This window comes from Gopherus flavomarginatus, chromosome 3 (assembly GCF_025201925.1).
Source record: "Gopherus flavomarginatus isolate rGopFla2 chromosome 3, rGopFla2.mat.asm, whole genome shotgun sequence".
Lineage (NCBI taxonomy): Eukaryota > Metazoa > Chordata > Testudines > Testudinidae > Gopherus > Gopherus flavomarginatus.
The window spans coordinates 130,057,654-130,081,058 of NC_066619.1; the positions used below are offsets into that span (position 1 = coordinate 130,057,654).

The 23,405-nt window shown below is 47.1% G+C and overlaps 1 protein-coding gene across 1 annotated transcript in view; it reads left to right on the top strand.

The window, feature by feature from the left end:
• The first annotated feature begins 859 nt into the window (after window positions 1-859).
• The window catches only part of LOC127046815 (metalloprotease TIKI1-like), a 105,465-nt gene continuing 82,919 nt past the window's right edge, over window positions 860-23,405 (top strand). Inside the window, exons 1-2 of the mRNA XM_050944373.1 lie at window positions 860-979; window positions 13,287-13,847. Coding sequence (XP_050800330.1) covers window positions 860-979; window positions 13,287-13,847 — 681 coding nt within the window. The remainder of the gene's footprint in view (window positions 980-13,286; window positions 13,848-23,405) is intronic.

Consider the following 23,405-nt stretch of genomic DNA (forward strand, 5'->3'; position numbering starts at 1 on the left):
TTTAGGTCCCAGTCCTGCGTGGACAGATGAAGTCTATAAAATTAAGCACATGCGTTAGATTTTGCAGCATGTGTCAACTGAAATCAAATCCAAACCAACTTGTCGCTGCTTTCGCTTCCATATGTTTTTATTCCCCCCACATCTTCCCTTGTCACTTCCCTTCCTGGCGTTTCAGTTTGATTTACTTGCCCGAGAACGAAAAGACCTGCTGAGAAGCTGTAGCTCAGACAGAAGTGTTGGGTGAGGGTCTCTGGCTTGCGTTAAAATCTACGGATTGACTTTCGCTCTCTTTTCTGTGTTATTATTACTGCTGCCTGAGCCTGACCCCTCCAGCGGAGAGGAAGTGCCTGGCCTCACCCCCTCGCCGAAAGTCCCAACGCCGGAGGAAAGGCCAGAGGAGAGCGGGGGGGCGCTCAGCTCCCCCAGCCCTGCCCGGCGTGGGGCAGAGCCCGGGGAGCGGGCTGCTCCGAAAGCTGCCGGCGAGGGGCGCAGCCGGGTCCTTCCCCCGGGGCAGGGCTGGGGGCGTGGGGGGAAGGGTAGGGTTAGGCACCTCCTGCGGCCAATCGCACGGAGCGGGTGACTTCGTGCCTCCATCCAGGGGCTGCGGCAGGAACTACAGAGCGGAGCCCGGCCTCCTGCGGGAAGGAGCGGAGCGGAGCGGAGCGGCCGGGCCCCTCGGGAGGGCTCCCCGCGGCTGCACAACCCCGTTCCCCCCCCCGGCATGGCGAGCCCCCCCGCCCGCGCGGCACGGGGACCCTTTAAGGGGAGGGGGCAGGGGCTGGGCGGCTTGGCGCGGGGGTGACTCCGCTCCCCTCCGGCCACCGCTCGCGGCTCGCCAGTCCCCGGGCTCGGAGCGACGATGGTGCAGCTCGCCTGGGCTTGCCTGGTGCAAAGCTGCCTCCTGCTGCTGGCCCGCGCCCGCCCGAGCCGGAGCCCCTCCAGCGGGGACCCTGCCGCCGGCTGCGAGCTCCACCGCAAAGTAAGTGCGCGGCGCGGCGCGGCTCCGTCCCGGGGCGAGGGCAGGGCTGCCGGGGCTGGGCGATTCCCTGCTCCCCCGGCGTGGGACATCTCCCCATGGGGAGAGCGGGGGGCAGCCGCCTGTCCCGCTTGGTTTGTGGGATGCAGTTCGGGGCTTTGCCCGCGCCCAGCGCGGGGAGAAGGGAAGTCCTGGCTTGCCCTGCCCTGCCTTCGGGGGTCTGTGGGGTCCCCTTCCAGCTCAGCTCTCGTGCTCCGACACCCGCCGGAGCAGGGGCGAACATCCCTCCAGAGGCAGGGGAGGGGAAAGGAGCCGGGCACGGCTGGCTCGGAAGAGACGAGGTGTAAATAGTGAAGTGATGGGATTTCCAGTGCCCGTAATGAGACCCCGCCAGGGAGATAAGGAGGAGTGAAGAGCGCCAGCCTGCAGTTTGCGTGGGTCCTCGCCTTGTCCTGCCGGGTTTACTTTCTGCAGCTCCGAGTCCTTCCCCAGTCACTCCAATTCAACACCCCCCGCATGCTGCCGGCGGTCAGAAATGTTCTCCAAACATGACCCTGTCAGTTCTAGCTCCTGATCCTGGGAACGCCACCAGCGTTTGCTCTCTCTGCACAAAATGGTTTGAATTAAACTGTCTAGTTCAATCTCCACTTAAACTCTTTTTGTGAAATCCTGCACATGCAACTAGCTAGGTCCATAGACTGTGCCGGACTTTTAAAGTTGGAATGAAAGTGTGCAAAAGGCAGGCAAATCGGTTCACTAGCTGAGCCAAGTGTAAACATGCTGCAAACTGTCCTAAGCCTGCTCTGTGGATGACCCCTGGGACCTTTTAACTTGAAAGTGGTAACAGAATATAGATCCAAGCAAAGTAAAACTTTGCTCCTGGCGTTTATTGCTTGAGAATATCTGACTGGCTTTTTAAATGACCATGTGATTCAGTTTTCCATATAGTGTTTGACAGTACAGAAAATTTACAGAAGACTTGTTCTTTTGTCTGTTTCCAGTCCTCTTAGGCCTGGCATACCAAGTTTTATTAAGGTACCCATAAAGTATTATTCCCTCATGGAAATCCTGCGGTGGTGCTCTCTTTTAATAAGAACCGCTGCAAGAAATGTGTAACTAAAACCAGTTTCTCATAAAGTAGCCACCAGCAGTTTTTCCTTAGTGCTCAGAAAGAGTTCTGGCTAGAGCAGCTCCTAATGTAGAAGAAGGTGAAATCAGAACACAGAAGGATTAAATGCCTACTGTGAGCATCATGTGCAAACAGAGAATTGATGGTAATGGACATAATACACCTTTTAGTTTAATTAATGAAGGATGACCTCAATCTGTGCCTGCCTGCTATGGTATAGCTAAGCCTTGCTAGGATGGTTGCCTGGAGACAAACTAATAGTACAACTTGGCACTGATTTAGCATGTTACATGGTCAAAGACCTGTGCAAACATTAACTAATGAATTCATACCCTGGGGAGGTAGCTATGGAATATTATGCCCATTTTATGGATGGGGAGAATGAGAGAGCTTAAAGTGACTTGCTCCAACTCACAGAGTGGCCCAGCTTTCTGCAAGGGTATGTGCCCCACATGTGCAGTGCCTGTTGTGTGTGCAAATCAGGGTCATGCCTCTAGGAATGGGCATGCACAAATCTCAAACTTCACATCCACAGTGCTTGTTTGCGCACACGAGTCAGGCACAAGAAAAGGGTGAGCGCAGACTTGGGAGAAATGGGACTGTTCTGCTTCAGGAGGCAAGTCACTCCCGTGAAACAGATGGGAGTTACGAGTTGTTTGCAGTGTTGTTGTAGCTGTGCTGGGCCTAGGGTATAAGAGAGACAAGGTGGGTGAGGTAGTATCCTTTATTGGACTAACTTGGTGAGGGAGACAAGCTTTCAAGCTCCACAGAGCTCTTCTTCGTGTCTGGAGTTATTAGTGTCCTACAATGCAGCTTAGCTCCAAGCTGTGGGTGTAGTTTTGGGCTGGGCCAGGGAGGGGGGCAAGTCTAAGAAGTGCTGCAGTGTGTTGCTTAGAGGCAGCCTGACCTGTTCTCATGTACCTCAGAAGATGCTCAATATGGTTTGCCCCATCCACGCTCACTCCTAATGTTTAGGCCTGTGTTAGCTAACATGATTGCAGCCAATCATGTTCAGACACAGCAAATTTCATAGTGTAGAGCAGACCTGAAGGGAGCTAAGATCCATCGACCTGCAGGGCTCCTATAATTAGGGAGGTGACAGATCCACAATTGGCTCATCTCTGTGCACTTTACACCCTTGCTTTTACGATGATTTAGGGATCCTGTGGGAGGATGTAACAGCTGACCAATGGGGTAAGGTTGGAGACCCTTGTCATCAGGAGCTGTGTGAAGGTTTGGTAGCTGGGAGAAGGCCGGGGATATCTTTTTATTGCTCTATCCACTTGTGAGCTTCTCTCCCACAGGCTGGCTGTAGGGATGCCTACCTGCAGCCCACCTGTCTCATCCTGGGTCATGCTGCCTCCTACTGAACTGTCCATACACCAGGCAGCAGTAGAGTCTGGGGCTTTCCCAGTCAGAATCAATCCGGAATCGGGGCTTTGGACTTGACCTCTTAAGAGTTGGTAGGACAACTCCCACCTTTTCAAGTTCTCTGTATGTATATATATCACCTCACTGTATGTTCCATTCTATGCATCTGATGAAGTGGCCTATTGCCCAGGAAAGCTTATGCTCAAATAAATTTGTTAGTCTCTACGGTGCCACAAGTACTCCTGTTCTTTTTATAGACTTGACTGTGTGTCACGCTACAGGCAGCTTATTGGAGATGCCAGAGTGGGCCAAGCACAGACGGTGCTCAACACCTGCCAAGGTGGAAGGTGGTTTGCCAGCCGGCTAGTCAATTTATTACTGGAGCCAGGATGTAAACTAGATTTCAGTGTAATCAGTGGTGGCACCCTCATAAAACTGGGTCATGTCTGGAGAGCAGGTGCCAGACTCGGCTCGGCTTCCTTCAGAGCATGAGGTGTAGAAGCCATGGGCTTGTGTGAATTTGTAGCAAGGACTTCAAAAAACAAAACAAAAAAGTTTTGGGGCATCTGTAAACTTTGGAAGAAAAAAATTGTATTTATGGAAAGCCGCAAACCTCTGATTGAAAACAACATATTTTCACCAGCAGTTGATGCAACAAGACTTTTACCCTTTGTCAAGAAAACCTGAGGTGAAATGTGTTAATGATGTCTCATTATCTCCTGATTACTATGCCATTAAAATGTGAGACCGCCTGTAGTTTTCCATATTGGCAGTCTGCTTCCTCAGGTCATTAGGACAGTGGGAGAAATGACACTATTCAATGATAGATTTTACTTTCAGGTTGTATAAATAGGAGTATCCAGCTATTTTCAAAGGGGTGTTGTGTAGAAAGGAAACACACTCTTGAAATGCCACATGAGCACTTCTAACTCCATCTCTCTCTTTTTTTTTTTTTTAAACAACATTCCCCATTGTGCCTGAAGAGAATAAAGTTGTTTTTTTTTTTTAAACTCCAGTTCTTCAAATTATGGGATGTGTCTTTTTCTTACCTCCCTAAATTGCTTTTACACTTGCCTTCCTCTGTGACTCCCAAACCTTCCATCCTGATGCAAGTGTGTATATTCAGTGTCTGAAAGAGATAAGTTGCTATTTTAAGGAATTGGCAAACAATAATTCTTCAAAAAAACAATGAGGAGTCCTTGTGGAAGACTAACACGGTTACCACTCTGAAATAATTCTTCAGAGAGCTTTCTTGTCAAAGCTCCATGTTATAGCTAAAACTGCAGCCAATAATTCTCCCCAAATCCTGAATTTTTGGCACAGTAGAAACCATTCTATGTTTTCCTGGGGGAAAAAAAGCTTTTAAAAGAATTAATTTGCAAGAGTGTCTTTTGTGAACATTTAGGGTTTTCCCCATTCACAAATGAACTCTTTTGATCTGGTAGTGTATTTTGCTAAATGTTGATGAACGTTTATGTGTTTAGTGCCAGCACCCTGGGATTAGCAGTTTAACTGTTTACTAGTGTAAGGAGCATTGTTCATGATAAATGGGCCAATTAATCTAAATGGCTAACTTTTCCCATTATATTTGTTTCAAAAGAGTATACACAGTTTGTCCCTTTATGTTCTCTCATCCGTCTGCTGTAAATTCTGGCTTTTAGTTTGAAAACTGATTTTTATTTTTCCTCTCTGGTGAAAAAGATACTGAATTTGGATTATTTTAATAGTTGTATGTAATGCAGTCCTTTTCCCCAGGCAAACTCCATTAAACTAGATTTAGGATATTAAGTATGTCAGTAATTTAAAGGGGGGGGTAAATGAAGAGAATATTATTAATAATGTATTTAACATTTGCATATAGGTACATGGGGCACTTCACTCACTGTATAAAGACATAGGCCCTGATCCTCAAAAGTCGTTAGGCACCTAAATATCTTTGAGGATCAGGGCCACAGTCCTTGCTTTGAATAGAATCATAGAATATCAGGGTTGGAGGGGACCTCAGGAGGTCATCTAGTCCAGCCCCCTGCTCAAAGCAGGACCAATCCCCAATTAAATAGCTACAAGCTAAGTGGAACAGGACAAGATGGGACACTGAAAGAGATAAGCGGGAGACAAAGGGGATAGAAGGAGTGCAAAAAGCACATGCAGAATAAGATTTTGGGGCCGCTTGAGGGATGTATGCCTAGTTTTGTATTACAGTACTTAAAAAAAAAAAAGTGAGACTATGGTAGTACATTGAAAGAGGCCATGTGGTGCAGCAGATTGGCCACTGGACTGCGACGCAGATGACCTGGGTTCTATTTCTGGCTCTGAATTATGACAGTGATAGAGGCCTAAATGAGACTGGGGCCACTGTACATTCACATAGTGACATTCCCTGCCCTGGAGAATGTACGGTCTAAATATGCAAGACAGACACAGAGTGGGAGGGAAGAACAGAGGTGATGTGGCTTGCCAAAGGTCACACAGCAGGTCACAAACAGAGCTGTGACTAGAACGCAGTACTCTTGACCCCCAGTTCAGTTCTGTACCACTGCACCACACCGCCAGTGAAGAGTCCTTTCCTTGTTGATTTTCTATGTTCTTGCTCATTTGTCACTAGCTTTCTGGTAACCACTGGAGATCTTTGTTTCTTCCTATTGCTTAGCTGCATTATTCATTTTCTGTGTCTTTGTAGTGTTTTGCTGCAACCAATACAAGGGTCCAATGGTTTTGAAATAACTGTTGGGGAGGGAAATTACAGTATCCCTGATAGTCGTTACAATAAAATACTTTGTGTGGATGTCATATAAACCTTCCTGCTTGGCAGGTTTTAGCTCTGATCTACCAAGGGATCTTTGTCAGCACATGAAACGTTCTGTGTCAACTGACAAACGAAGTAGAGGTGTATAGTTGGGGACTGAATGTTATGTCCTGTTACGGTCCCGTCAATGCTGCTTGTGTCCTCCTGGACAAGCAAGCTGGCAATTGCAGCTGAACCTTTCGCTGTCGGTTTAAAATAGACCAGTCCCCAGATTCAAGCTATTTCATGATGTCTCAAAAATAAATCCATGAAAAGGCTACTGGAAACACCCCTTTGCAAGAGCATTTGGCACCTCTGCTCTGCTAAAACAAATAAAAGGAAGTCAAGGTGCACACAGAGTTGTAAAAGATAACTGGATCAGCTAATTTGGGGAGACAGCTTGGCCTAGTGGTGAGGGCACAGGATTCTTTTCCTAGTCTTGCTAGCGACTGTGATTTGGCCTTAAGCAAGTCACTTTGCCTTCCCATTTCACTCAAACTCTTTTCTGTCTTTGTGGGCTCTTTGCGGTAGAGTCCTATTATCTCCTATGATATGTGTGTGCAGTGCCTGTGACAGTAGGGGTCTGATCTCTGCTGGGGCCTATCTAGCTATGGTCTTTATCTGGCCCTCATCACTGTCGTATTCGAGCACCTCACAGTCTTTAAAGTATCAACACAACAACGCTCTGAGGCCGGGTAGTGCTACTATGCCCATTTTACTGAGGGAAACTGAGGCAGTCTGCAAACTGAGCAACCAAGGTCTCCCAAATCCTAGGCTTGTGTCCTGACCACTGGACCATCCTTCCTCTCCTCCTTCTGGCATCTAGGCATGGTCACAATATACATAATAAAGTGACTGGTGCCTAAACTTGAGGGCAGCATGATCCCTCTCTGGATCCTGAGAGTCTGATTTTCCTCTTTCGCTGGTGTAAATCAGGACTAAGTCATTGAAATTAGCAGAGTTACATGGCCCCCTTTGCATCTCTCTGGCAGTGTCAAAGGGCCGTAAAGTGTAATGCCCACTTTCAGGCCCCTTTCTGCTGCTGGAGCACTGTAAAATGCCCTTAGTGGAATCAGACCCAGTGGCTTTATCTGCTAAATGCTCTTGAAATGAGGTGAGAGAGAGAGGCTGCCAACTATTGCGTAGCCCTGGGAGGGTTAGCAAGCGTCACCACTGTTCCTGTGTTATCTCACAGCCACTTCGCACTTTGTCAAACTTCTCCCCTTTGGGGGGGGGATGTTTGTTTACTTGCTTTTATCTCTAAACGACATGGAAAAAATACCTAACAATAGAAGAGCTGCACAAGGGCAAGTTAGGATCAGTGCGTGATACGCACAGGGTGGAGTTTTCAAAGGCACTCATCCTGGCTGTGTTCTCCTCCAAGTCCAGGGCAGTAGAATCAGGCCAATGCAGAATGCATTCTGCATGTCTCACCCACAATTGCCATCTTGGGTGCCTTTCAGTATCCTAGTATCTGAGCACCTCACGCTCTGTAATGTATTTACTCTCTCAGCATTTCTGGGGCGCAGGCCAGGGCTGTTATCCCCATTGTACAGATGGGGAGCTGAGGTGCATGGGGGACTAAGTGATGTGCCCAAGGTCACAGAGGATGCCTGTGGCACAGCAGGGAACTGAGCCAAGCTCTCCCCATCTCAGGTTAGTGCTTTAACCACTAGTCCCTCCTTCCTCTCACGTCACTGCCACCTCGTTCTCTCAGTCAATGTTGAGTAGCACTCTGGCATAATTAAGAAACTGTCCCTAGTTACTGGACACCTACTAATCAGAGGCCTATAATAAAGCTGTAGATTTGAGGGCAGGAAGCGTGGGTGGAAGAAACATAAGGGAGCTCCAGAGGTAACCCCTTTAGTGAGCTGTCCAACCTCCCCTGAACACCTTCAGTGTCTGGAAAGGGGGAGGCTGCTGGGGAAATGGGCATAAGTAATAACACCTGCTTTCCTAGGAGAGTGGGGGTGTCAAATGCTTTGAACGCCAGCACCACCTTCTGGCAGAAGATGCAACTTCCTGCAGCTACTACAACTCTGCTTTGGCCAACGGGATTGATTATGTTCAGGTGCTGGGTTACTGTCCAGAACGAACTCTGCCATGCAGTGCTAAGGGTGTGCTTTCCTGCCAAATGTGCCGTCCTTCCAAAGAGATGGTAAATGGAGCCGATTCTGCCCATGGCTAATGCCGGTTCCTGTGGGAATTAAAGATCCTGTAATAGTTTTCAGAGAGAAGTGCGGAGGCCCAGCCTGCCCTCATTAGTAATAACTCTTGCTGCTGTTTAGTGCACAGAAATGTCTGTAATAACCTCCAAGTACTCTTTAGGCACAGAGATCTCACCTGAGACTGGGTGAGAGCCATTGCTGAGTGCATAACCGGGTCTGGCTTCTCCAACACAGTACACAGTACTTACAGACTGCAAGCTCTTTGGGGCAGAGACGGTCATTCGCTCTGTCTGTACAGAGCCTAGCATGGTGGGGGCCCTGATCTGTTTGGCCTGTAGATGCTACCGCAAAATAATTCTTTAATAACAATAATGTACTTTCAGTATCTGATTGCTTTCTAAAGGCCACTGGACTTCCCAGAGTGTGTGAGTATTATGGCAGTTATGCTTCTGGTGAGTTTGTTTCTGATCCTGGCTTAAGCTCACTGTCACCCTTTATGTTCCAGCCAGATAAAGCTCGGCTCTCTGCACGTTGGCTTTAGCCTTCCAGCAGCTTTTGTTCGGTAATCAGTTGAGCCAATGAAATTTTAAGCCAGCCAGGGGCAACTCTTTCCGTAAGATTCCTTTTAGCTTTGGCTCCTCCTGTGCATTGCCTGTCACATACAAGATCAGACCTGTTTAAAGTAAAGGATGCCCTTTCAACCCCATCCATAGCTAGGACTGCTCTCCTGTCATTTTGTTTGCTTGCAGCTAGTAAGTGACACCACTTGTCACTCTGCCTCTCTGGTTTCCTTTTGTCTCCATTTGTGACATTAACATCTCCCTTGCGTTTTCCTATTAACTAATAACTGGTTTAGTCACCTATAAAATGAAAATGCTGGTGAATAAAAGGATCTTACACTCTTTAAAGAGATCTTGTCAACTTGAAAAACACATTGACTTTCATGGGAGTGGCTGGGTGTTCTGTGCTTTGGAAAATAAAGCCATGTATTTAATGCCTAAATGTAGGCACCCATTTAGGAAAAAAAAAATCTTGCCCTCGAAAGTTTAGGCCCATGGTGTGTGCTTTGGAAAATCTCCCTACCTCTGAAGTCAACGGTAAAAACTCTGAAAGACTTCAGCGGGAGAAGGGTTAAGTCAACACTGAGTGCTCTGGCAAGTTGCACCCTGAGCATCCCATTCTTAGTGAAGGTTAAGACTGTGCAGAAGTTGATGATGCTCTGCCTGGGGAAAGCCTCTTTCCTTACCACAGGTGAGTAGCCCATTTGTAAAGATTTCACATCCTGGATTAGTGGATTCTCATTAAGTCAAAAATAAAATAAATCAAAATGACTGTAAAAGCCCTGGGAAATGCTGCATCAGCAGTGCAGCAAACACCCAGTCAACACTTATTCTAAACCAAACCTCCCCTGATACAGAACCACAGTCCCTTGCCCAGGAAGTTCTCCCGTAACCGTTTGGAGGATGGGGGAGATTTTCTAAGGCACCGATAGCAGTTAGGTGCCTGTCTCCATGGAAAGAGAGTGGAAGTTTGAAAATCTCCTTGTTGGTCTTCCAGGCTTAATTCTACACAGTTCTTTCTCCTGATATTTAAACACTTGGGACTAGATTCTCCTTGCACTAAAGCCTGCTCTGGAAACACAGAGAGACCTTACAACGGGTGTAAATTACATTAGAGGGGACTTAGTGTAAAGGAAAATCCAGTGCTTGTGCCATCAAATTTCCCTCAGATTCATTTTAAAATGATCTCCCTTACTAGTGTTCTTAGTTCCTTTCTGTCTCCTGGCGCAGCTTTTCCTCCAGCTTTGCTGCCTTTCTCTTTCTGTTGTCTGTTTTGTTTTCTCTCTTTAATTGTGGTTAGCGTTACGTTTATCTTCTCTCACCTCCCCTTTCTATTCACGGCACTTACCTCACTTAGGTCTCGATTCATCAAACCATCCTGATTCAGCAAAGCACTAACCCACATGCTTAATTTAAAGCCTGTGCTTAAATTCCATTAAAATCGTTGGACCTTAAGTACATGGATTCAGAAAAACTTCCCTATTTAGGAAGGGGTCATGGACATGTGCCTACTAAAGTCAGGACAAGTGCTAAATTGGGCTTTGTTCCATGTCTATTTTCACTGTTCTGTTAGTTATTACTTTACATATTTCTGTCCCTTCCCTATGTCAAACCCTTGATAGAATCATAGAATATCAGGGTTGGAAGAGACCTCAGGAGGTCATCTAGTCCAACCCCCTGCTCAAAGCAGGGCCAACATCAACTGTCCCACCTCTATTAAACCATTCTCTCCATCCTCCCCACTCTACTTTCTCTGTTTGCTTTTTCCTCATTCATGCCCTTTTCCACTTTCTTTTTCCATAGTCACTTCCTCACGTTCCTTTCATGTCCCTGCCCTGTCCTTCCTCTTTTCCCCATCAAGCAGTGCATGGTCTATTGTATTTTTCTAGCCTCTTCCTTCAGGCCAGCAGGACCCTTTTGCTCTTGTTTAACTTCCTGCAGGATGAGGGAGTCAAGGATAGAGAAATTGGAGAAATCCCAACATGCCAGAAAATGCTAATTCAGCTATAGAGTGGGTTTTGTGGCATGTGTGTCAGTAACATATTCCAATGTGCCATGCCAGCTGTGGGATGCACCTTTCACTTCTTCGGATGCATGTAACTTTGCCTCAGAACACTGCAGTCCTCACTTGATTTGGAGACCTAGCCTCTGGGTGACAGTAAAGTGAACTTGCTGGAGTTTTCGGCTAAGGAGTGCTGTGGTCTGGAGCTGTGTTTGATAGCGAACACTCTCAGAAAACATTGTCTGGGATTAGCCACTGTGGAATTATCTTTCAGATTAACCCTTCTGGCCCTAGCCTTTCCACTAGAAATGCATAGGCAATGTGTTTCCACTACGTCTTCTAAGGAGCCTGTTCTGCATTTACCAGCCAGAGCAAGGCATCTAAGCTCAACATCCAAGCACACTTCAATCTAACCCCAGCTCTGGAGCAATCTTTTGGCTGAAAGCTGACTGTATGTTTGACCTGAGTGTCTGGATGCCCCTGTTGGAGCCAGACATTCGATAGCCGGATCTTCCTGCCGGGAAGGGATGGGGTGGAGATTCCAGATGTTTTGTGCTTCCCTGCTTGTGGGCAATCAGGAGCAGCAGCTCTGCCTGCAGAGTGCCTCTTACAGCGGGGCCGATGCCATTGTGTGGGCCGACGCCATTGTGTACCCTGATTGTAGATTAGCTGGGCCCGCTCATCAGCTGGTGTGAACTGGCATAGCTCCTTCCAGTGAAGCCGCTGGAGATGTGGTGACTCCATATATATTTACTGTCATGCCATAGACCACTCAAAGGCTTGATACAACATTACCCTCTAGGGTTCTTTGAGATGTTCTGGGCAGTTCCAGGGGAACACTTGAAATCATTCTCTATTCAAACTAACAAACAGTGAAGTCTGAGAACCAGGCACTGAAATCTAAGCCACCACAGGGCAGGATGTTTTCAGAACTAGTTCTAAGATTTGTTGCTACTAAAGTAACAAAGTTGTGCAGTTAGGACTTTGAAGGCATTTGAAAACAACATTAAAAAAAAAGAAATATAAACGTTTTTCTCTATTTCAAAAAACATTTCTTGGAATGGTGGGCCAGGTCTGGCTCCCAAGCAGCATTCTAGCTTCCTCTTTTGTCTTCTGATGTAATTGCCTTTTCCTCCCAAAACTGTGTTGAGTGAGGTAGGTTACACCACAGGGTTGGGAATGGGCATCAGCTACCTGTGCAGCCTGTTTCCAAACTATTCGCCGAGTCTGTTCCTTCTCCACCTGCCTGTTACTTTTCATGTTACACGCTGACTCAGAGGCTCTCCAAGGATGTGAAGCTTGGCAAGAGCATTCCCTCACCAAACATATTTGCAGCACAAAAAGCTGTGTCCAGGCTGTTTGCTGGATGAAAGTTTTCTGTCTCCAAGCATGTTTCCTTTTTCCTGGAGGGCCTCAGAAATAATCCATGGACGCTAAAACCACAGGCTTTTCCTGGTGGAGAGGTTGGAGGGTGGAGATAGTGGCAGCAAATCGACTTCACCAAAACAATGGCTGCATTTGACCCACTCCATGGGTGGGGTGCCAGTGCCTTCCATGGAGGTTGGCTAACTTCCATTCCACTCCCTGTCCGGTATCTGCAGGCAGTGATGTCACCAAGGGCAGGGCTGAAGTCTCTGTTGCTTGGGTTTTTCTGTGAGATGGAGAGGCCAGAGCCACTAGTTTTATTTTTTAAAAATAATGCAAACGGGGTTTTAGGGTTTAAAAAAAGAAACAACACCCCCAGTAAGATAGGGGGGATTTTACTACCAAAGGAGTCTCACTAGCTGAAAAAACAACCATGGTCCCAAAAGCATTGCTGGTCCCCTGTTGTTAACAGTGCCTAGCTCTGATCATCAGTAGGTCTCAAAGCACTTTGCAAAGGAGGTCTGTCTCATTATCCTCATTTAACAGACAGGGAAACTGAGGCATGGAGAGGTGAAGTGATTCCACCAGCTGGGCAGAGCCAGGAATAGAACCCAGGTCACCTAAGTCCCCGCCCCATGCTCTATCCACTAGGCAACACTGTCTTCCTTTAAAGAGAGACCATTCCAGTGGGCACCAAAAGTAACTCTACCGGCCAGCAATGTCATGTGGCCCATTGTATTCAGGGTGCAGACTTTCCGGTGTGAGGGGAGAGCCTATTAAAAGAATGTAATTATTTATAGCATATGTCACTTGCTGTAGGTATTTCTCTCCTCTCCCTCACTGTGTGATCTGCTCCCCATACCCCCCTCCCCTCCCCTCCAGCCTGCAGGCCATTGTTCATTTACTGGGCTGTGTTTCTCTCCCCTTCAGCAAAGCGAGCTTAACTCTTTCCTGTGGACTATAAAGAGAGACCCCCCATCTTACTTTTTTGGCACCATCCATGTCCCGTACACCCGGGTCTGGGATTTCATCCCCGAGAACTCCAAGAAGGCCTTCCAGCACAGCCACATTGTTTACTTTGAACTGGACCTCACGGACCCCTACACCATCTCTGCACTCACCAGCTGCCAGCTGCTGCCACAGGGCGAGAACCTCCAGGACGTGCTCCCCAGGGACATCTACCGTCGGCTGAAGCGCCACCTGGAGTATGTCAAGCTCATGATGCCTTCGTGGATGACTCCGGACCAGCGGGGCAAAGGGCTCTATGCTGACTATCTCTTCAACGCCATTGCTGGGAACTGGGAGCGGAAGAGACCTGTTTGGGTGATGCTGATGGTGAATTCTCTCACCGAGGTGGACATTAAGTCACGTGGCGTCCCTGTCCTGGATCTCTACCTGGCCCAGGAAGCCGAGCGCCTGAGGAAGCAGACCGGGGCTGTGGAGAAAGTGGAGGAACAATGCCATCCACTGAATGGGCTGAATTTTTCCCAGGTAAGAGGAAAATGGTGTTTGATGTGGAGCGACTGACTCTGAGGCTGTCTAATAAGGACAAATATTTGAATACAGGTTTCAGAGTAGCAGCCATGTTAGTCTGTATCCGCAAAAAGAACAGGAGTACTTGTGGCACCTTAGAGGCTGACAAATTTATTGTAGCATAAGCCCATGAAAGCTTATGCTACAATAAATTTGTTAGTCTCTAAGGTGCCACAAGTACTCCTGTTCTTTTTATTTGAATACAGGGGCTCTCTGCTGGAGAACCTGTGAACACAGATCTGGGAGGCGCAGCCCTCAACCGGGGCCATGGTAGAGAGGAAGGAGTGGCCAAGCAGGCACATGCTCCAGCCAGTGCAGTTACTGTGATACTCCTTGCCGTCTCTCCCCAGGGTCCCTGTGTGGGACTCGTCCTGTCCCCTCCCTGCACATATCGGGGAGCCTAGTCCTAGTGTGGGTGGAAAAACTCACATCCTTTCCCTGCTCAGAGCATTGAGGTGAGGGCTCCTGGCAACTTCTTCCCCCCCCCCCCCGACCCCTGTCCAGGGCTGGGTGCAACAAGGCTTTAAATCGCTTGATGCAGGCACCACACTATTAACCCCTTCCTTGCTGAGAACTGGCCATTTAGTCTAATCTCTGAGCAATTTTTAATTCACGATTGGGGACTTTGCCTGTCTGATTGCATCCTTTGTCTCTCCTGTATGCACTGCACTGGTCAAGGTGACTTGCAATGGGGTAAAATCAGTTTGTGCCCTTTCTTTGCTGCTTTATGGTAAACAAAGAAGGCTGAAAAGTTTGGGGGTGAAGGGCTGGCCCTAGTGCAGTCAATGAGCGTTTCACCATTGACTTCAGTGGGACCAAGGTTTCACCCTGAGTATATCAACTCTTCAGAGAAAGTGTGTTTTTGCTTGTTTTGTGTGTGTCTTCTCAAACATACCATAAACACACAGTCTTTCCTGTTTTGTGGGAGGTTTTTCTTGGAGGGTCCAGCCATGCGGAGTAGGCATTCTCTCTGGGCAGTGGTGTGACATTCAGTATTGCCCAGTCTCATGATTTCATCATGGATCTCACGATATTTCTTCAAGCCCCAGCTGCTAGAATCAAGTGATTCCATGAGAACCTCAGTTTTTCTTAGACAAAAGCCAGTGTATTTCTAGCCTGGTGGTTGCAGAGAAAAGCTTGAAAATGTGACAAGAATGTGCCCTGAAGACTCAGACACCAGAAGGCAAAGAAAAAGAAACCGAAATGTGGTATATAAAAAATAAAACCGCCATGTTTTTTTAAGACAGTCTCTTGAGGTGTGTGTATGTGTGTGTGTATATATATATAATATAAAAAAAATACACACAAATTTTTTTAAAGGGGCCTGATGATTTTTTGACCCTTGGGCTTTAGTGATAGTATAAATCTTTAGCACAAGAGCTTTCTTCTGACTGTTTGTTCAGGCAGCTGTGTTAATTGTGTGTTAATTACAGATCTTGGTTTTAACAGGCAGACTAGAAATCATGCCTCCTCTAATCGGGTGTCACTTGAATGAGGACCGAGGTATTATGATCCTATTAGTGCTGCAGTTATCCATATAGTCTTCTAGGGGAAAAAGAAAGACAGAAACACACCACCACCACCACATCTTTATACATGATAGAAAAGCAAATAAGGGCCCGCCCCCATTTTTTCTTTGCAGATGATTTTTATTACTTTAATGGCATTCAGGCAGGTCAGAGAGACATGATTTACCCACACAGAAGCCCTGCTAGTTTGTTCATATTGTGTTATGCTCCTGTGCAGTCTGTGTTTTATAACCCCCGTTGCTGTTTGTTTGTACTACCCTGTAATTATAACTCCCTGGGTCACCCTTAGCACCTTTCTGAAGGACAGGTACAGTGTTAGCCTCTTGTGCCAGAGGGAGCTGTGTTTTAGTCCTGCATGTTTCCGCACTGTTGTTGTGGCACTCTGGAAGCACAGCAACTCTTTGATGATGCAGTGCTGGCTGGCTTGTTGATGGGGCTTCTGCTAAGGGCCCACGAACTCCAATTCAGCTTCCCTCCCCATATCCTCCAGCCTCCCCCTTGCCACATCATCTCCCTTCTCCCCAGTGGTCTATGTCCTATGTTTGGCTGCTTCCGAATCCTCCTATTCCCCCCATAGCTCCTTTCCCTATCCTCCTTCAACTCCCATCCAGTTAACACCAGCGTTTCAATACCCTTCCTTCCTGATACATTCTTTTTGGAGTGGCAGATTGGGCCTAGAATCGGGGATGAGGGAATTTCTGATATGAATTGTACATTTCTAGCAGCTGGGTCCTATGCTCTTCAGCATTCACAGACGTCTCAGATGAACCCTTCCCTTAGGTACTGGCTTGGTATTGTAATTGAATGTCTGGGGTTGTTCTCCTTTTGAGACCTCGATCTCTGACATTGCATCACCTTTTCCAACCGCAAAGAGAAAACCTTGGGGTGCAGAGAAATCAGTTAGCCCTCTCTCTCTGAGAGGTTTTGCTCTTTGGCTGTGGTTGTTCTTCCTACTTCCTCTTAATCGTTATTTTTATGGCTCTGTCATACTGTATTTGCCAAAGGCGTCTGTTCTTTACTAACTTGGGCTGCCATTCCTGCTTTGAAATGATGCTTTTGGCTTGAATGTACTCTGTATAGCACTTTTAGCCCTGCGGTGGTGCTCTGTCTTTTTTTTTTATTCCTTTTGCTTTTTCTGAGCACTGTGTAACTTCTGGGAATGTGAAAAGACTGAAACGGTCACCACACTTGGTCTGTCTCATTTATTTTCTAGCCTTCACCCTTCATGCCATTTCCAACCGCATTTGTTTAAAAGTTTGCCCTTTGTGGGTCTTGGTGCAATCCCCTGTAAGGATGCAGACTGCAGTCATTGCAGAATCAGGGCCTGCCTTGGGGTGAGAAATGATTTGGATCCAGACAGTTAAACTTTGAAGTATCAATCAGTGTTGGGCATCAGTTTTTTTTTGTTTTGGATCCATCCATCCAAAATCTACAATACCAAGCCAGAAGAAAATGCTTTTTGTCCACGGGCTCCAAAGAGGTATTTTATTAATAAAACGTTTGCCTTTAATTTCCAAGGTGGCAAGTTCAACTCTTGTGTCAGTTCCCGCTGTACAAGACCACAATGCAAACTTACCTTTGGAGATAGCAATTCAAACAAAGGATCTCAGAAAAGGATAGATCAAGGAGCCATGCATGGCCTGAAGCTAAGGAAGGAATGGTTTAGGTTAGATGTTAAGGGAATGGTCTTGACTTTAAGAGAAATTGGCTGGTGGAATAATCTACCAAGGCTGTTGATAGAGGCCCCCTCACTCTGGAGACTTGAGAACAGGTTAAACAGGACACCATTTGGAATGGGATGTTGTAGTATGACTTGAAGGTGCATGTATTGTAACAACAATTCCTCCTTGATCTGATTGGAACATCAGGAAATAGGGCTTCTCTGCACACAGGCTGGAACTGAGATAACTGAATTGGTTTAATTTACACCTGTAGTTATTTCAGTGCATGTCTGTGACACAGATTCAGTTATTATGGTTCCAGTTGTGTGTAGATAAGCCCGTAGCCTGTATGTCTAGACACAGAAGACAGGACATTATCTGGGTGTCTCAGCAGGGAAATGGTTAAGTGTCTGCATTTATGTTGGCATATTTAAACTTCAGTTAAGACATTATTAACTAAATTGGACAGTTTGCACCTCTGCCTCAGTGTAAGAGGAATGCAGTCACTGATTTGCAGTCTCTGCATTCAGAAGGGCTAGACGCTTCGTTTGTTTTAAATAAGAGCTTGGATTCTGTGGAAAGACTTTAAAATGACCAACTCTGCACATTTTGCTCATGTCAAATTTGAACTGTTCACATCTACAGCTGCCAGGATTGTACTTGTTCAGTTAAGAAACTAGTTTCCGATGGACTGTATTTCCTGATTAAAATTAATAATTAACTTGGCACACCAAACACTTGCCTAGTGGAAACAGTCTTCAGAACATGTGAGACAATGATTGCATCTGTGTCTCTCTGTCTTCCCGTTACATTCCCACAGAGCACCCATCACTGTGTCATCTGACCAACTCCCAGCAAGACTGCAGGAGCAGATCAAGATACAATTTTCTCTGTCATCAGGGCTGGGCTATGCTGGGGGGTTTTGTCAGCGGAGACACCATGGGAATGTTCGGTCAGAGACGACATGGCTCAGGCATGTTGCTCTGCAGGCACTGATATTTGGGTCATTCTCATCTCTTCTGGCGATGAGTTCCAGGCTGATGGGCCAGTCAGTGGGAAAGCTCCGTCTGCTCCATTTACAAGCCTTGCCTTGGGATTGATAGTACCCCAGGGAATGCACAGAGTCACTGGCTGGTGTGTGTGTTTGGGGGCAGGAGGGGGGGATGATGGTACAAGGTAACACAATCCCTGGGGTAATTTAGGCCTATTCCACAGATGGTTCTGAAGGTGAGGGCTGGAACTTCAAATGCGACCTGTTAATTAAAGGTCGCAAGTGTTAGGAGTGGAGCACAGAGGCAAAGTGCGTGTGGCAGCCTGCAGTGCTGGGCAGTGGATGATGTGTCCTGAACCAAATGGAGGGCTTTTTAAGATCACTGCTCTCCTACCTAGGTGCATAGAATTGCAGTAATCATCCCTAGTAGCTCACCGTGACTGTGACTCAATCCTACCCACAGAGCAGCATTTCCTAGCCACCTGTAGGTGGGGAATAACAGCAGTGTTTGAAGGCCTGGCTGGTTGGGTGTCCTGCAGCAGGGGGCACCAAGGCTGCAAACTGACTGCTCTGACAATCTGAGGACAGACACCCTCAATAGAGGGTGGCGTTATATATATAAAGCGAGTGCTTTAAAGCGCTTTCCTCTCTCTTCTCAGCATCACCTCCACCTTCCCAGCATGCAGCCTCAGCCAGGTGCTCACTCTCTGGGGGGCAGATTTCCCCCTAGCCCTCGGAGAGCCGGGAGGAGGCGCTGTTTGTGTGCGGTGAAGGTGATCTAGACTCAGGCATTGTCTGCATGCTGCTGGAGTCTAGTTCATGCTCATCCGTAGCCAAGTGCGCACTGCCCAATGCCCTGATCTGCAGTAGATGCAAGTGTTGCTGGTCCTGGGCCGCTGGATGCAGAGCGGCCTTTGAGTCCAGCCCGAGGTACCACCTGTCAGGCTGCTTGTGGCCAGTGTTTCTGTGTGTATGTGTGTGGGGCTGGGTGGCAGGGAGAGAATGTCAGCTGAGGCTGTTAATTCTGTGCCAGTGGGAAGCAGGAGGAAGTTGGGTTGTGACTGACCATTGTTTAGAAAGGAAAGGGTCTTTCCCAGAACATAGAGGAACTCCAGAGTGGAGTGGGAATCTGGATCCCTGCTCCCCATGGCTTCCGAGAACCTCACTCCTGTCTGCCGCGAGGACCTCACAGTACAGCCACCTTCCCTCCAGCAAGATGCTGCTCTTTCTGGAGCCTCCCCATGGTACTCCTGGTGAGCACCAGAGGGCATCATGAGAGTGGCCTAAGGGCCTTTCTTCTCCTCCTCCGAGATTTGACCGTGCTCCCAGCTTCTGCTGTCTCACGGAATGATCTTGGGATCCGGACTTCCATGACATCATCATCTTGGCCCTGAGATGGTTTTAAATGGGGTTTTAAACACTGTACTGCCTGTGAGTGTGTCTCTGTGTGTCACATCTGCCTTCTCTCCTGGGCTCCTATACTCAGACATGATGTGCTTAGTAGGAAAACAATTGGGCTGCTTTGATATTTCACTGAAGTGCTCTGAGCTGAATGGCACAGGTAGCTTCTAGGTAACTTTGGTGCCACTTTCAAAAGAATAACTTCTGAGTGGCAGACAAAAGGGTGCAAGCACAAGCCCGCAGCTAACTTGTAGACTGCATAAAACTAGGAATATAAACACTGAGGCATCAGGTAGCTTCCTGACTCAGTTTGCCCACTGGGTCAATGAGAATGGAGCTTAGAATTTGAAGGGGGGCATGTCAGTTGATCTAAGCCTGTGTTAGACAATATCCCAATTAGAACTTTCAGAACTCCCCCTCTCTTTGCATGAGGCTTAGCGCTATCTTTGCTAAGTGTACAAAGGTCAAATGTGAACAGACAAGTATTTGGGAGCAGCTTTCCCCAGTTGCCAATGCAATTTGAAACCAGTGAGAGGCTGGCGAGGCAATCCACGCCACTTAAATCCAGTCCCGTCAACGACAGCCAAGTGTCTAACAATGTTTAGGTTTGAGATTTATGGTAATCACAATCCTGTCATATAACCGTGTTAGGGCAGATTTATGTAGCCGGCCTTGTAAATTTCTCACAATCTGGTTACACTGTTCTAATAGGATTAGCAGGGTTGCTACATTTGGCCAGAACTTGAATTAATTCTTAGCTGAAAACGTACTGCTTCAGGTTTGGTTTATGTAGGGCATCTGCTAAAGGCATTAAGGGAACATTCCAGCGAAGAACTTTGTTTGGGCAGCTTTTGTGTATTCCTCTGTTAACCTGTTTTGGGTTTTTTTGGAGGGTTCTCCATGTCTGGTTTTCACAGAATATGTACCCTCAGTACACTCACTGTTACATGGCTGATTTTCATCCTGTTTGATCCTCGTATATGTCATTTGCACTTCTTTCTTCAAAGTACCCTGAAAGAATGAATGTGAAAAATGTTGGCACATCTTTGCATGCCATAAGAGCTGCAGAAGTTTAAACCTGCTGGTGCCCCAACTGTAGAAATTTTGCATTGAATCCGACTGATTTTGTCAAACAAAATTCTTTGCTACCAGCAAACCTTCTTATTTTAACCCTTTTTAATGCACAGCCACCTGTTCTGTTCTCGCTGAGATGGTCACAGTCCTTGTTTTGGTGTAATCTGGGGTTAGGTTTCATAACTCAGGGGTCTCAGAACTGCAGAGACAGAGACCCTGTTGATGGCTATAGTCCATGGTGGGAGCAGTGTATCCTTCTCCCTGTTGAGGAGAGCCTGGAGTTCTTCAAAGCCCATGCATTGCTTTGTCGCTGGCCTGTAAACTCACTGGAATGAGGAATGCAGCATTTGGCAGGGTGAGGTGTTCTAAACTCCTTTTAAGCAGACACGTTTCAAAGCATATTTGGTTCAGCTGAGCAAACAGGCAAGTTCAGGAGTCTGTTCAGCCTGTGATACAAAGCTCTGTGGTGTCATTAGCATGTGTGTAAGGGAACGTGGCACATTATATCAGTTCTGTTCCATGCTCCTCACTTGCATTTCTGAGAGTTGGGTCTAGACCTCAAGGAATTGTTCATATCTGGACTTCGTGTGAGGACTGATGGTATTTTCCTGTTTTCCCTTGTTGTTTACGTGAGAAGCTCTATGAACTAAAAGACAACCATAATCCTGTACAAATGCACCACTGAACACATCAGAATTTTCTACACAACATGCTGATGAAAACCTTTTTACTGATGTCTGGGCTCAATCCTGCATCTTTAGTGCAGGTGAAACTCCCACTAACTTGAGCCCGTCTGGCCTTTGTGAGTGCTGGATTAGGTTCTTACCCGGGTGTTGCTTTTCACCTCCTTCCCATCTACACACACAATTCTTTCACCCAAGTTTAGTGATGCTTTCAGCTCAAGCTAGCTGTATATCCTGCGGGTGTGGGCTAGAGTCTGGGTGCCTCTTTAATCCAGGTAGGTAACCTGCCCGCTTTGCAGTGATGATACACATAAATCACTTGGGTGCTGACTCTTTTCCAATGCCTTCCCGCAATCCCCCTCCCGCCCTTGTGCCCAAATAGATAGACAAGGTCTCCCACAATTCACTGGGAAAGAATCTGCTTACTGCAGCACAAAGACTGTGGGATGTACCCCCAGAAGTCCAAGCAACATCCACAGAGGAGCGTAGTGACAGTGAGGACAAAGTGATGTGGTCAGAGAGCTCGCACCCAGGCTTGGCTAACGGTGCTCAGATCTGGGTGCCAATCACCCAAGTTATCCCTACAGTGAAAACATACCCTTCATTAGCAAACACCATGTAGTTAGGAAGTGGAGTGGTTCACTGGTGGTGTGATGCACTCTGTGTAACCCTGTTACCTTTTTCTGGGCAAAGCATGTTCTAGGAGGAGTTTGCAGGTCTTTGCCTACCTGTGCATTCCTGCTAACAGCCTGTGTCTCCCTGCCTGCTCAAGCAAAACCTGAGTCAGGTGTTCAGGACTAGTCTCAGAGAGGCAAAAATAGTAGAGGTGGGGGCACTTCTAGGTCATGGTTTTACTACTACATGATTGGCACCTGGTCTGACCTGGAGACAAGCATCTGCACAGCATATCTGGGGATGTAGCCCACGGTTCTTTGTGCTGAGATGCACCAGAATTCTTTCTTAATCAGTTGCGGCCAGGAGAGCTTGTCCATCCTTCTGGTGGAATTTGTGGGAAGGCACTGGAAGACCATAGTCCAATTCTCTCTCTCTCTCTCTAAAACTCAGCTGTCATTAAGGACAGTCTAGCTTGACATGAAGAGCTACAATTTCCAGGCTGGGTTCTTCAGTCTGCTCTGAATCCTGGCCAGTTGGATCAAATCAGGATCTTGAGCTCATTACTGTGATGACAAGACAGCTTTCAAAATGCCAGCGCTGCGGTCGAGGAGGGAAATTTCCCCCAGGTTCTGGATGAAGAGTGAACCAGTGACAACTCAGCAATCCAGCAGCCAGCTCTGCCTGCCAAGGCCGTTTTAACTCTGGTAAGGTTTCAGAGCCACTTGGATTCTGAAAAGGCTGCTTTGAATCCGGAGGGGTCCCTTTCCATTTGGATTAGTGAAAACGTGCCATCAAAAAAGTAGCCTATAGTTTGTGCTAGCTGGAGTGTAATGTTTTCATAACTTCCAGTAATTATGAGCTTGCTGTGGGCTCCTTGATAAAGGCATTTTTTCGTCTCTTCACTGCCATTAGTCATAGCATGTGAGCACCCACAGCCGCTCCTCCAGCTTCAGATACTTGCAGGGATTACACACTTTGACATCTCGGGATCCTGTGATAGTTCAGAGGCCAGTCGCCCTAGCACCACTTCAGAGTTTGGGGGATGGTTATAGTCATGTTGGTTAAAAAGAGGTGCATGAACCATGCTAGTGAATGGAACCAGTGGCTAGAGAGGTCTCTAAAAGTAACCAGCCTGCACATCCATTACTCGAGACTCTTCTCTGTCATGGGAGTGTCTGACTCATGATAGTGTTTGAAATGAAATGTAACCACATTTAAATAAGCAGGTTCTTATCTGAGACAGTCTAGTGTTCCTTGTTTTAGAAAGTGCAACTTGCTGTTGCCTGCGAGACATTAATGCCAGGATTGTAGCGATCCCTTGATTTTATTGACTATTCTGATACAAAACATACATGATGGATGATCTCCTATGATGATGTTGGTCCAGATCCTTGACCTCTCTGTTTGCTTCGGCTGTGCAAAGAGGCTGTAAATCTGGCTTAACAGTCCACCCAGGATTCCCCCTAAGTAAGGGGATTTGCCAGATGGCACTGAAAAGAGCCACTGTAGTAACCCCACACCATCCCCTCCCAGACCACTGTTTTGAGGGTTGATCTCGAAAA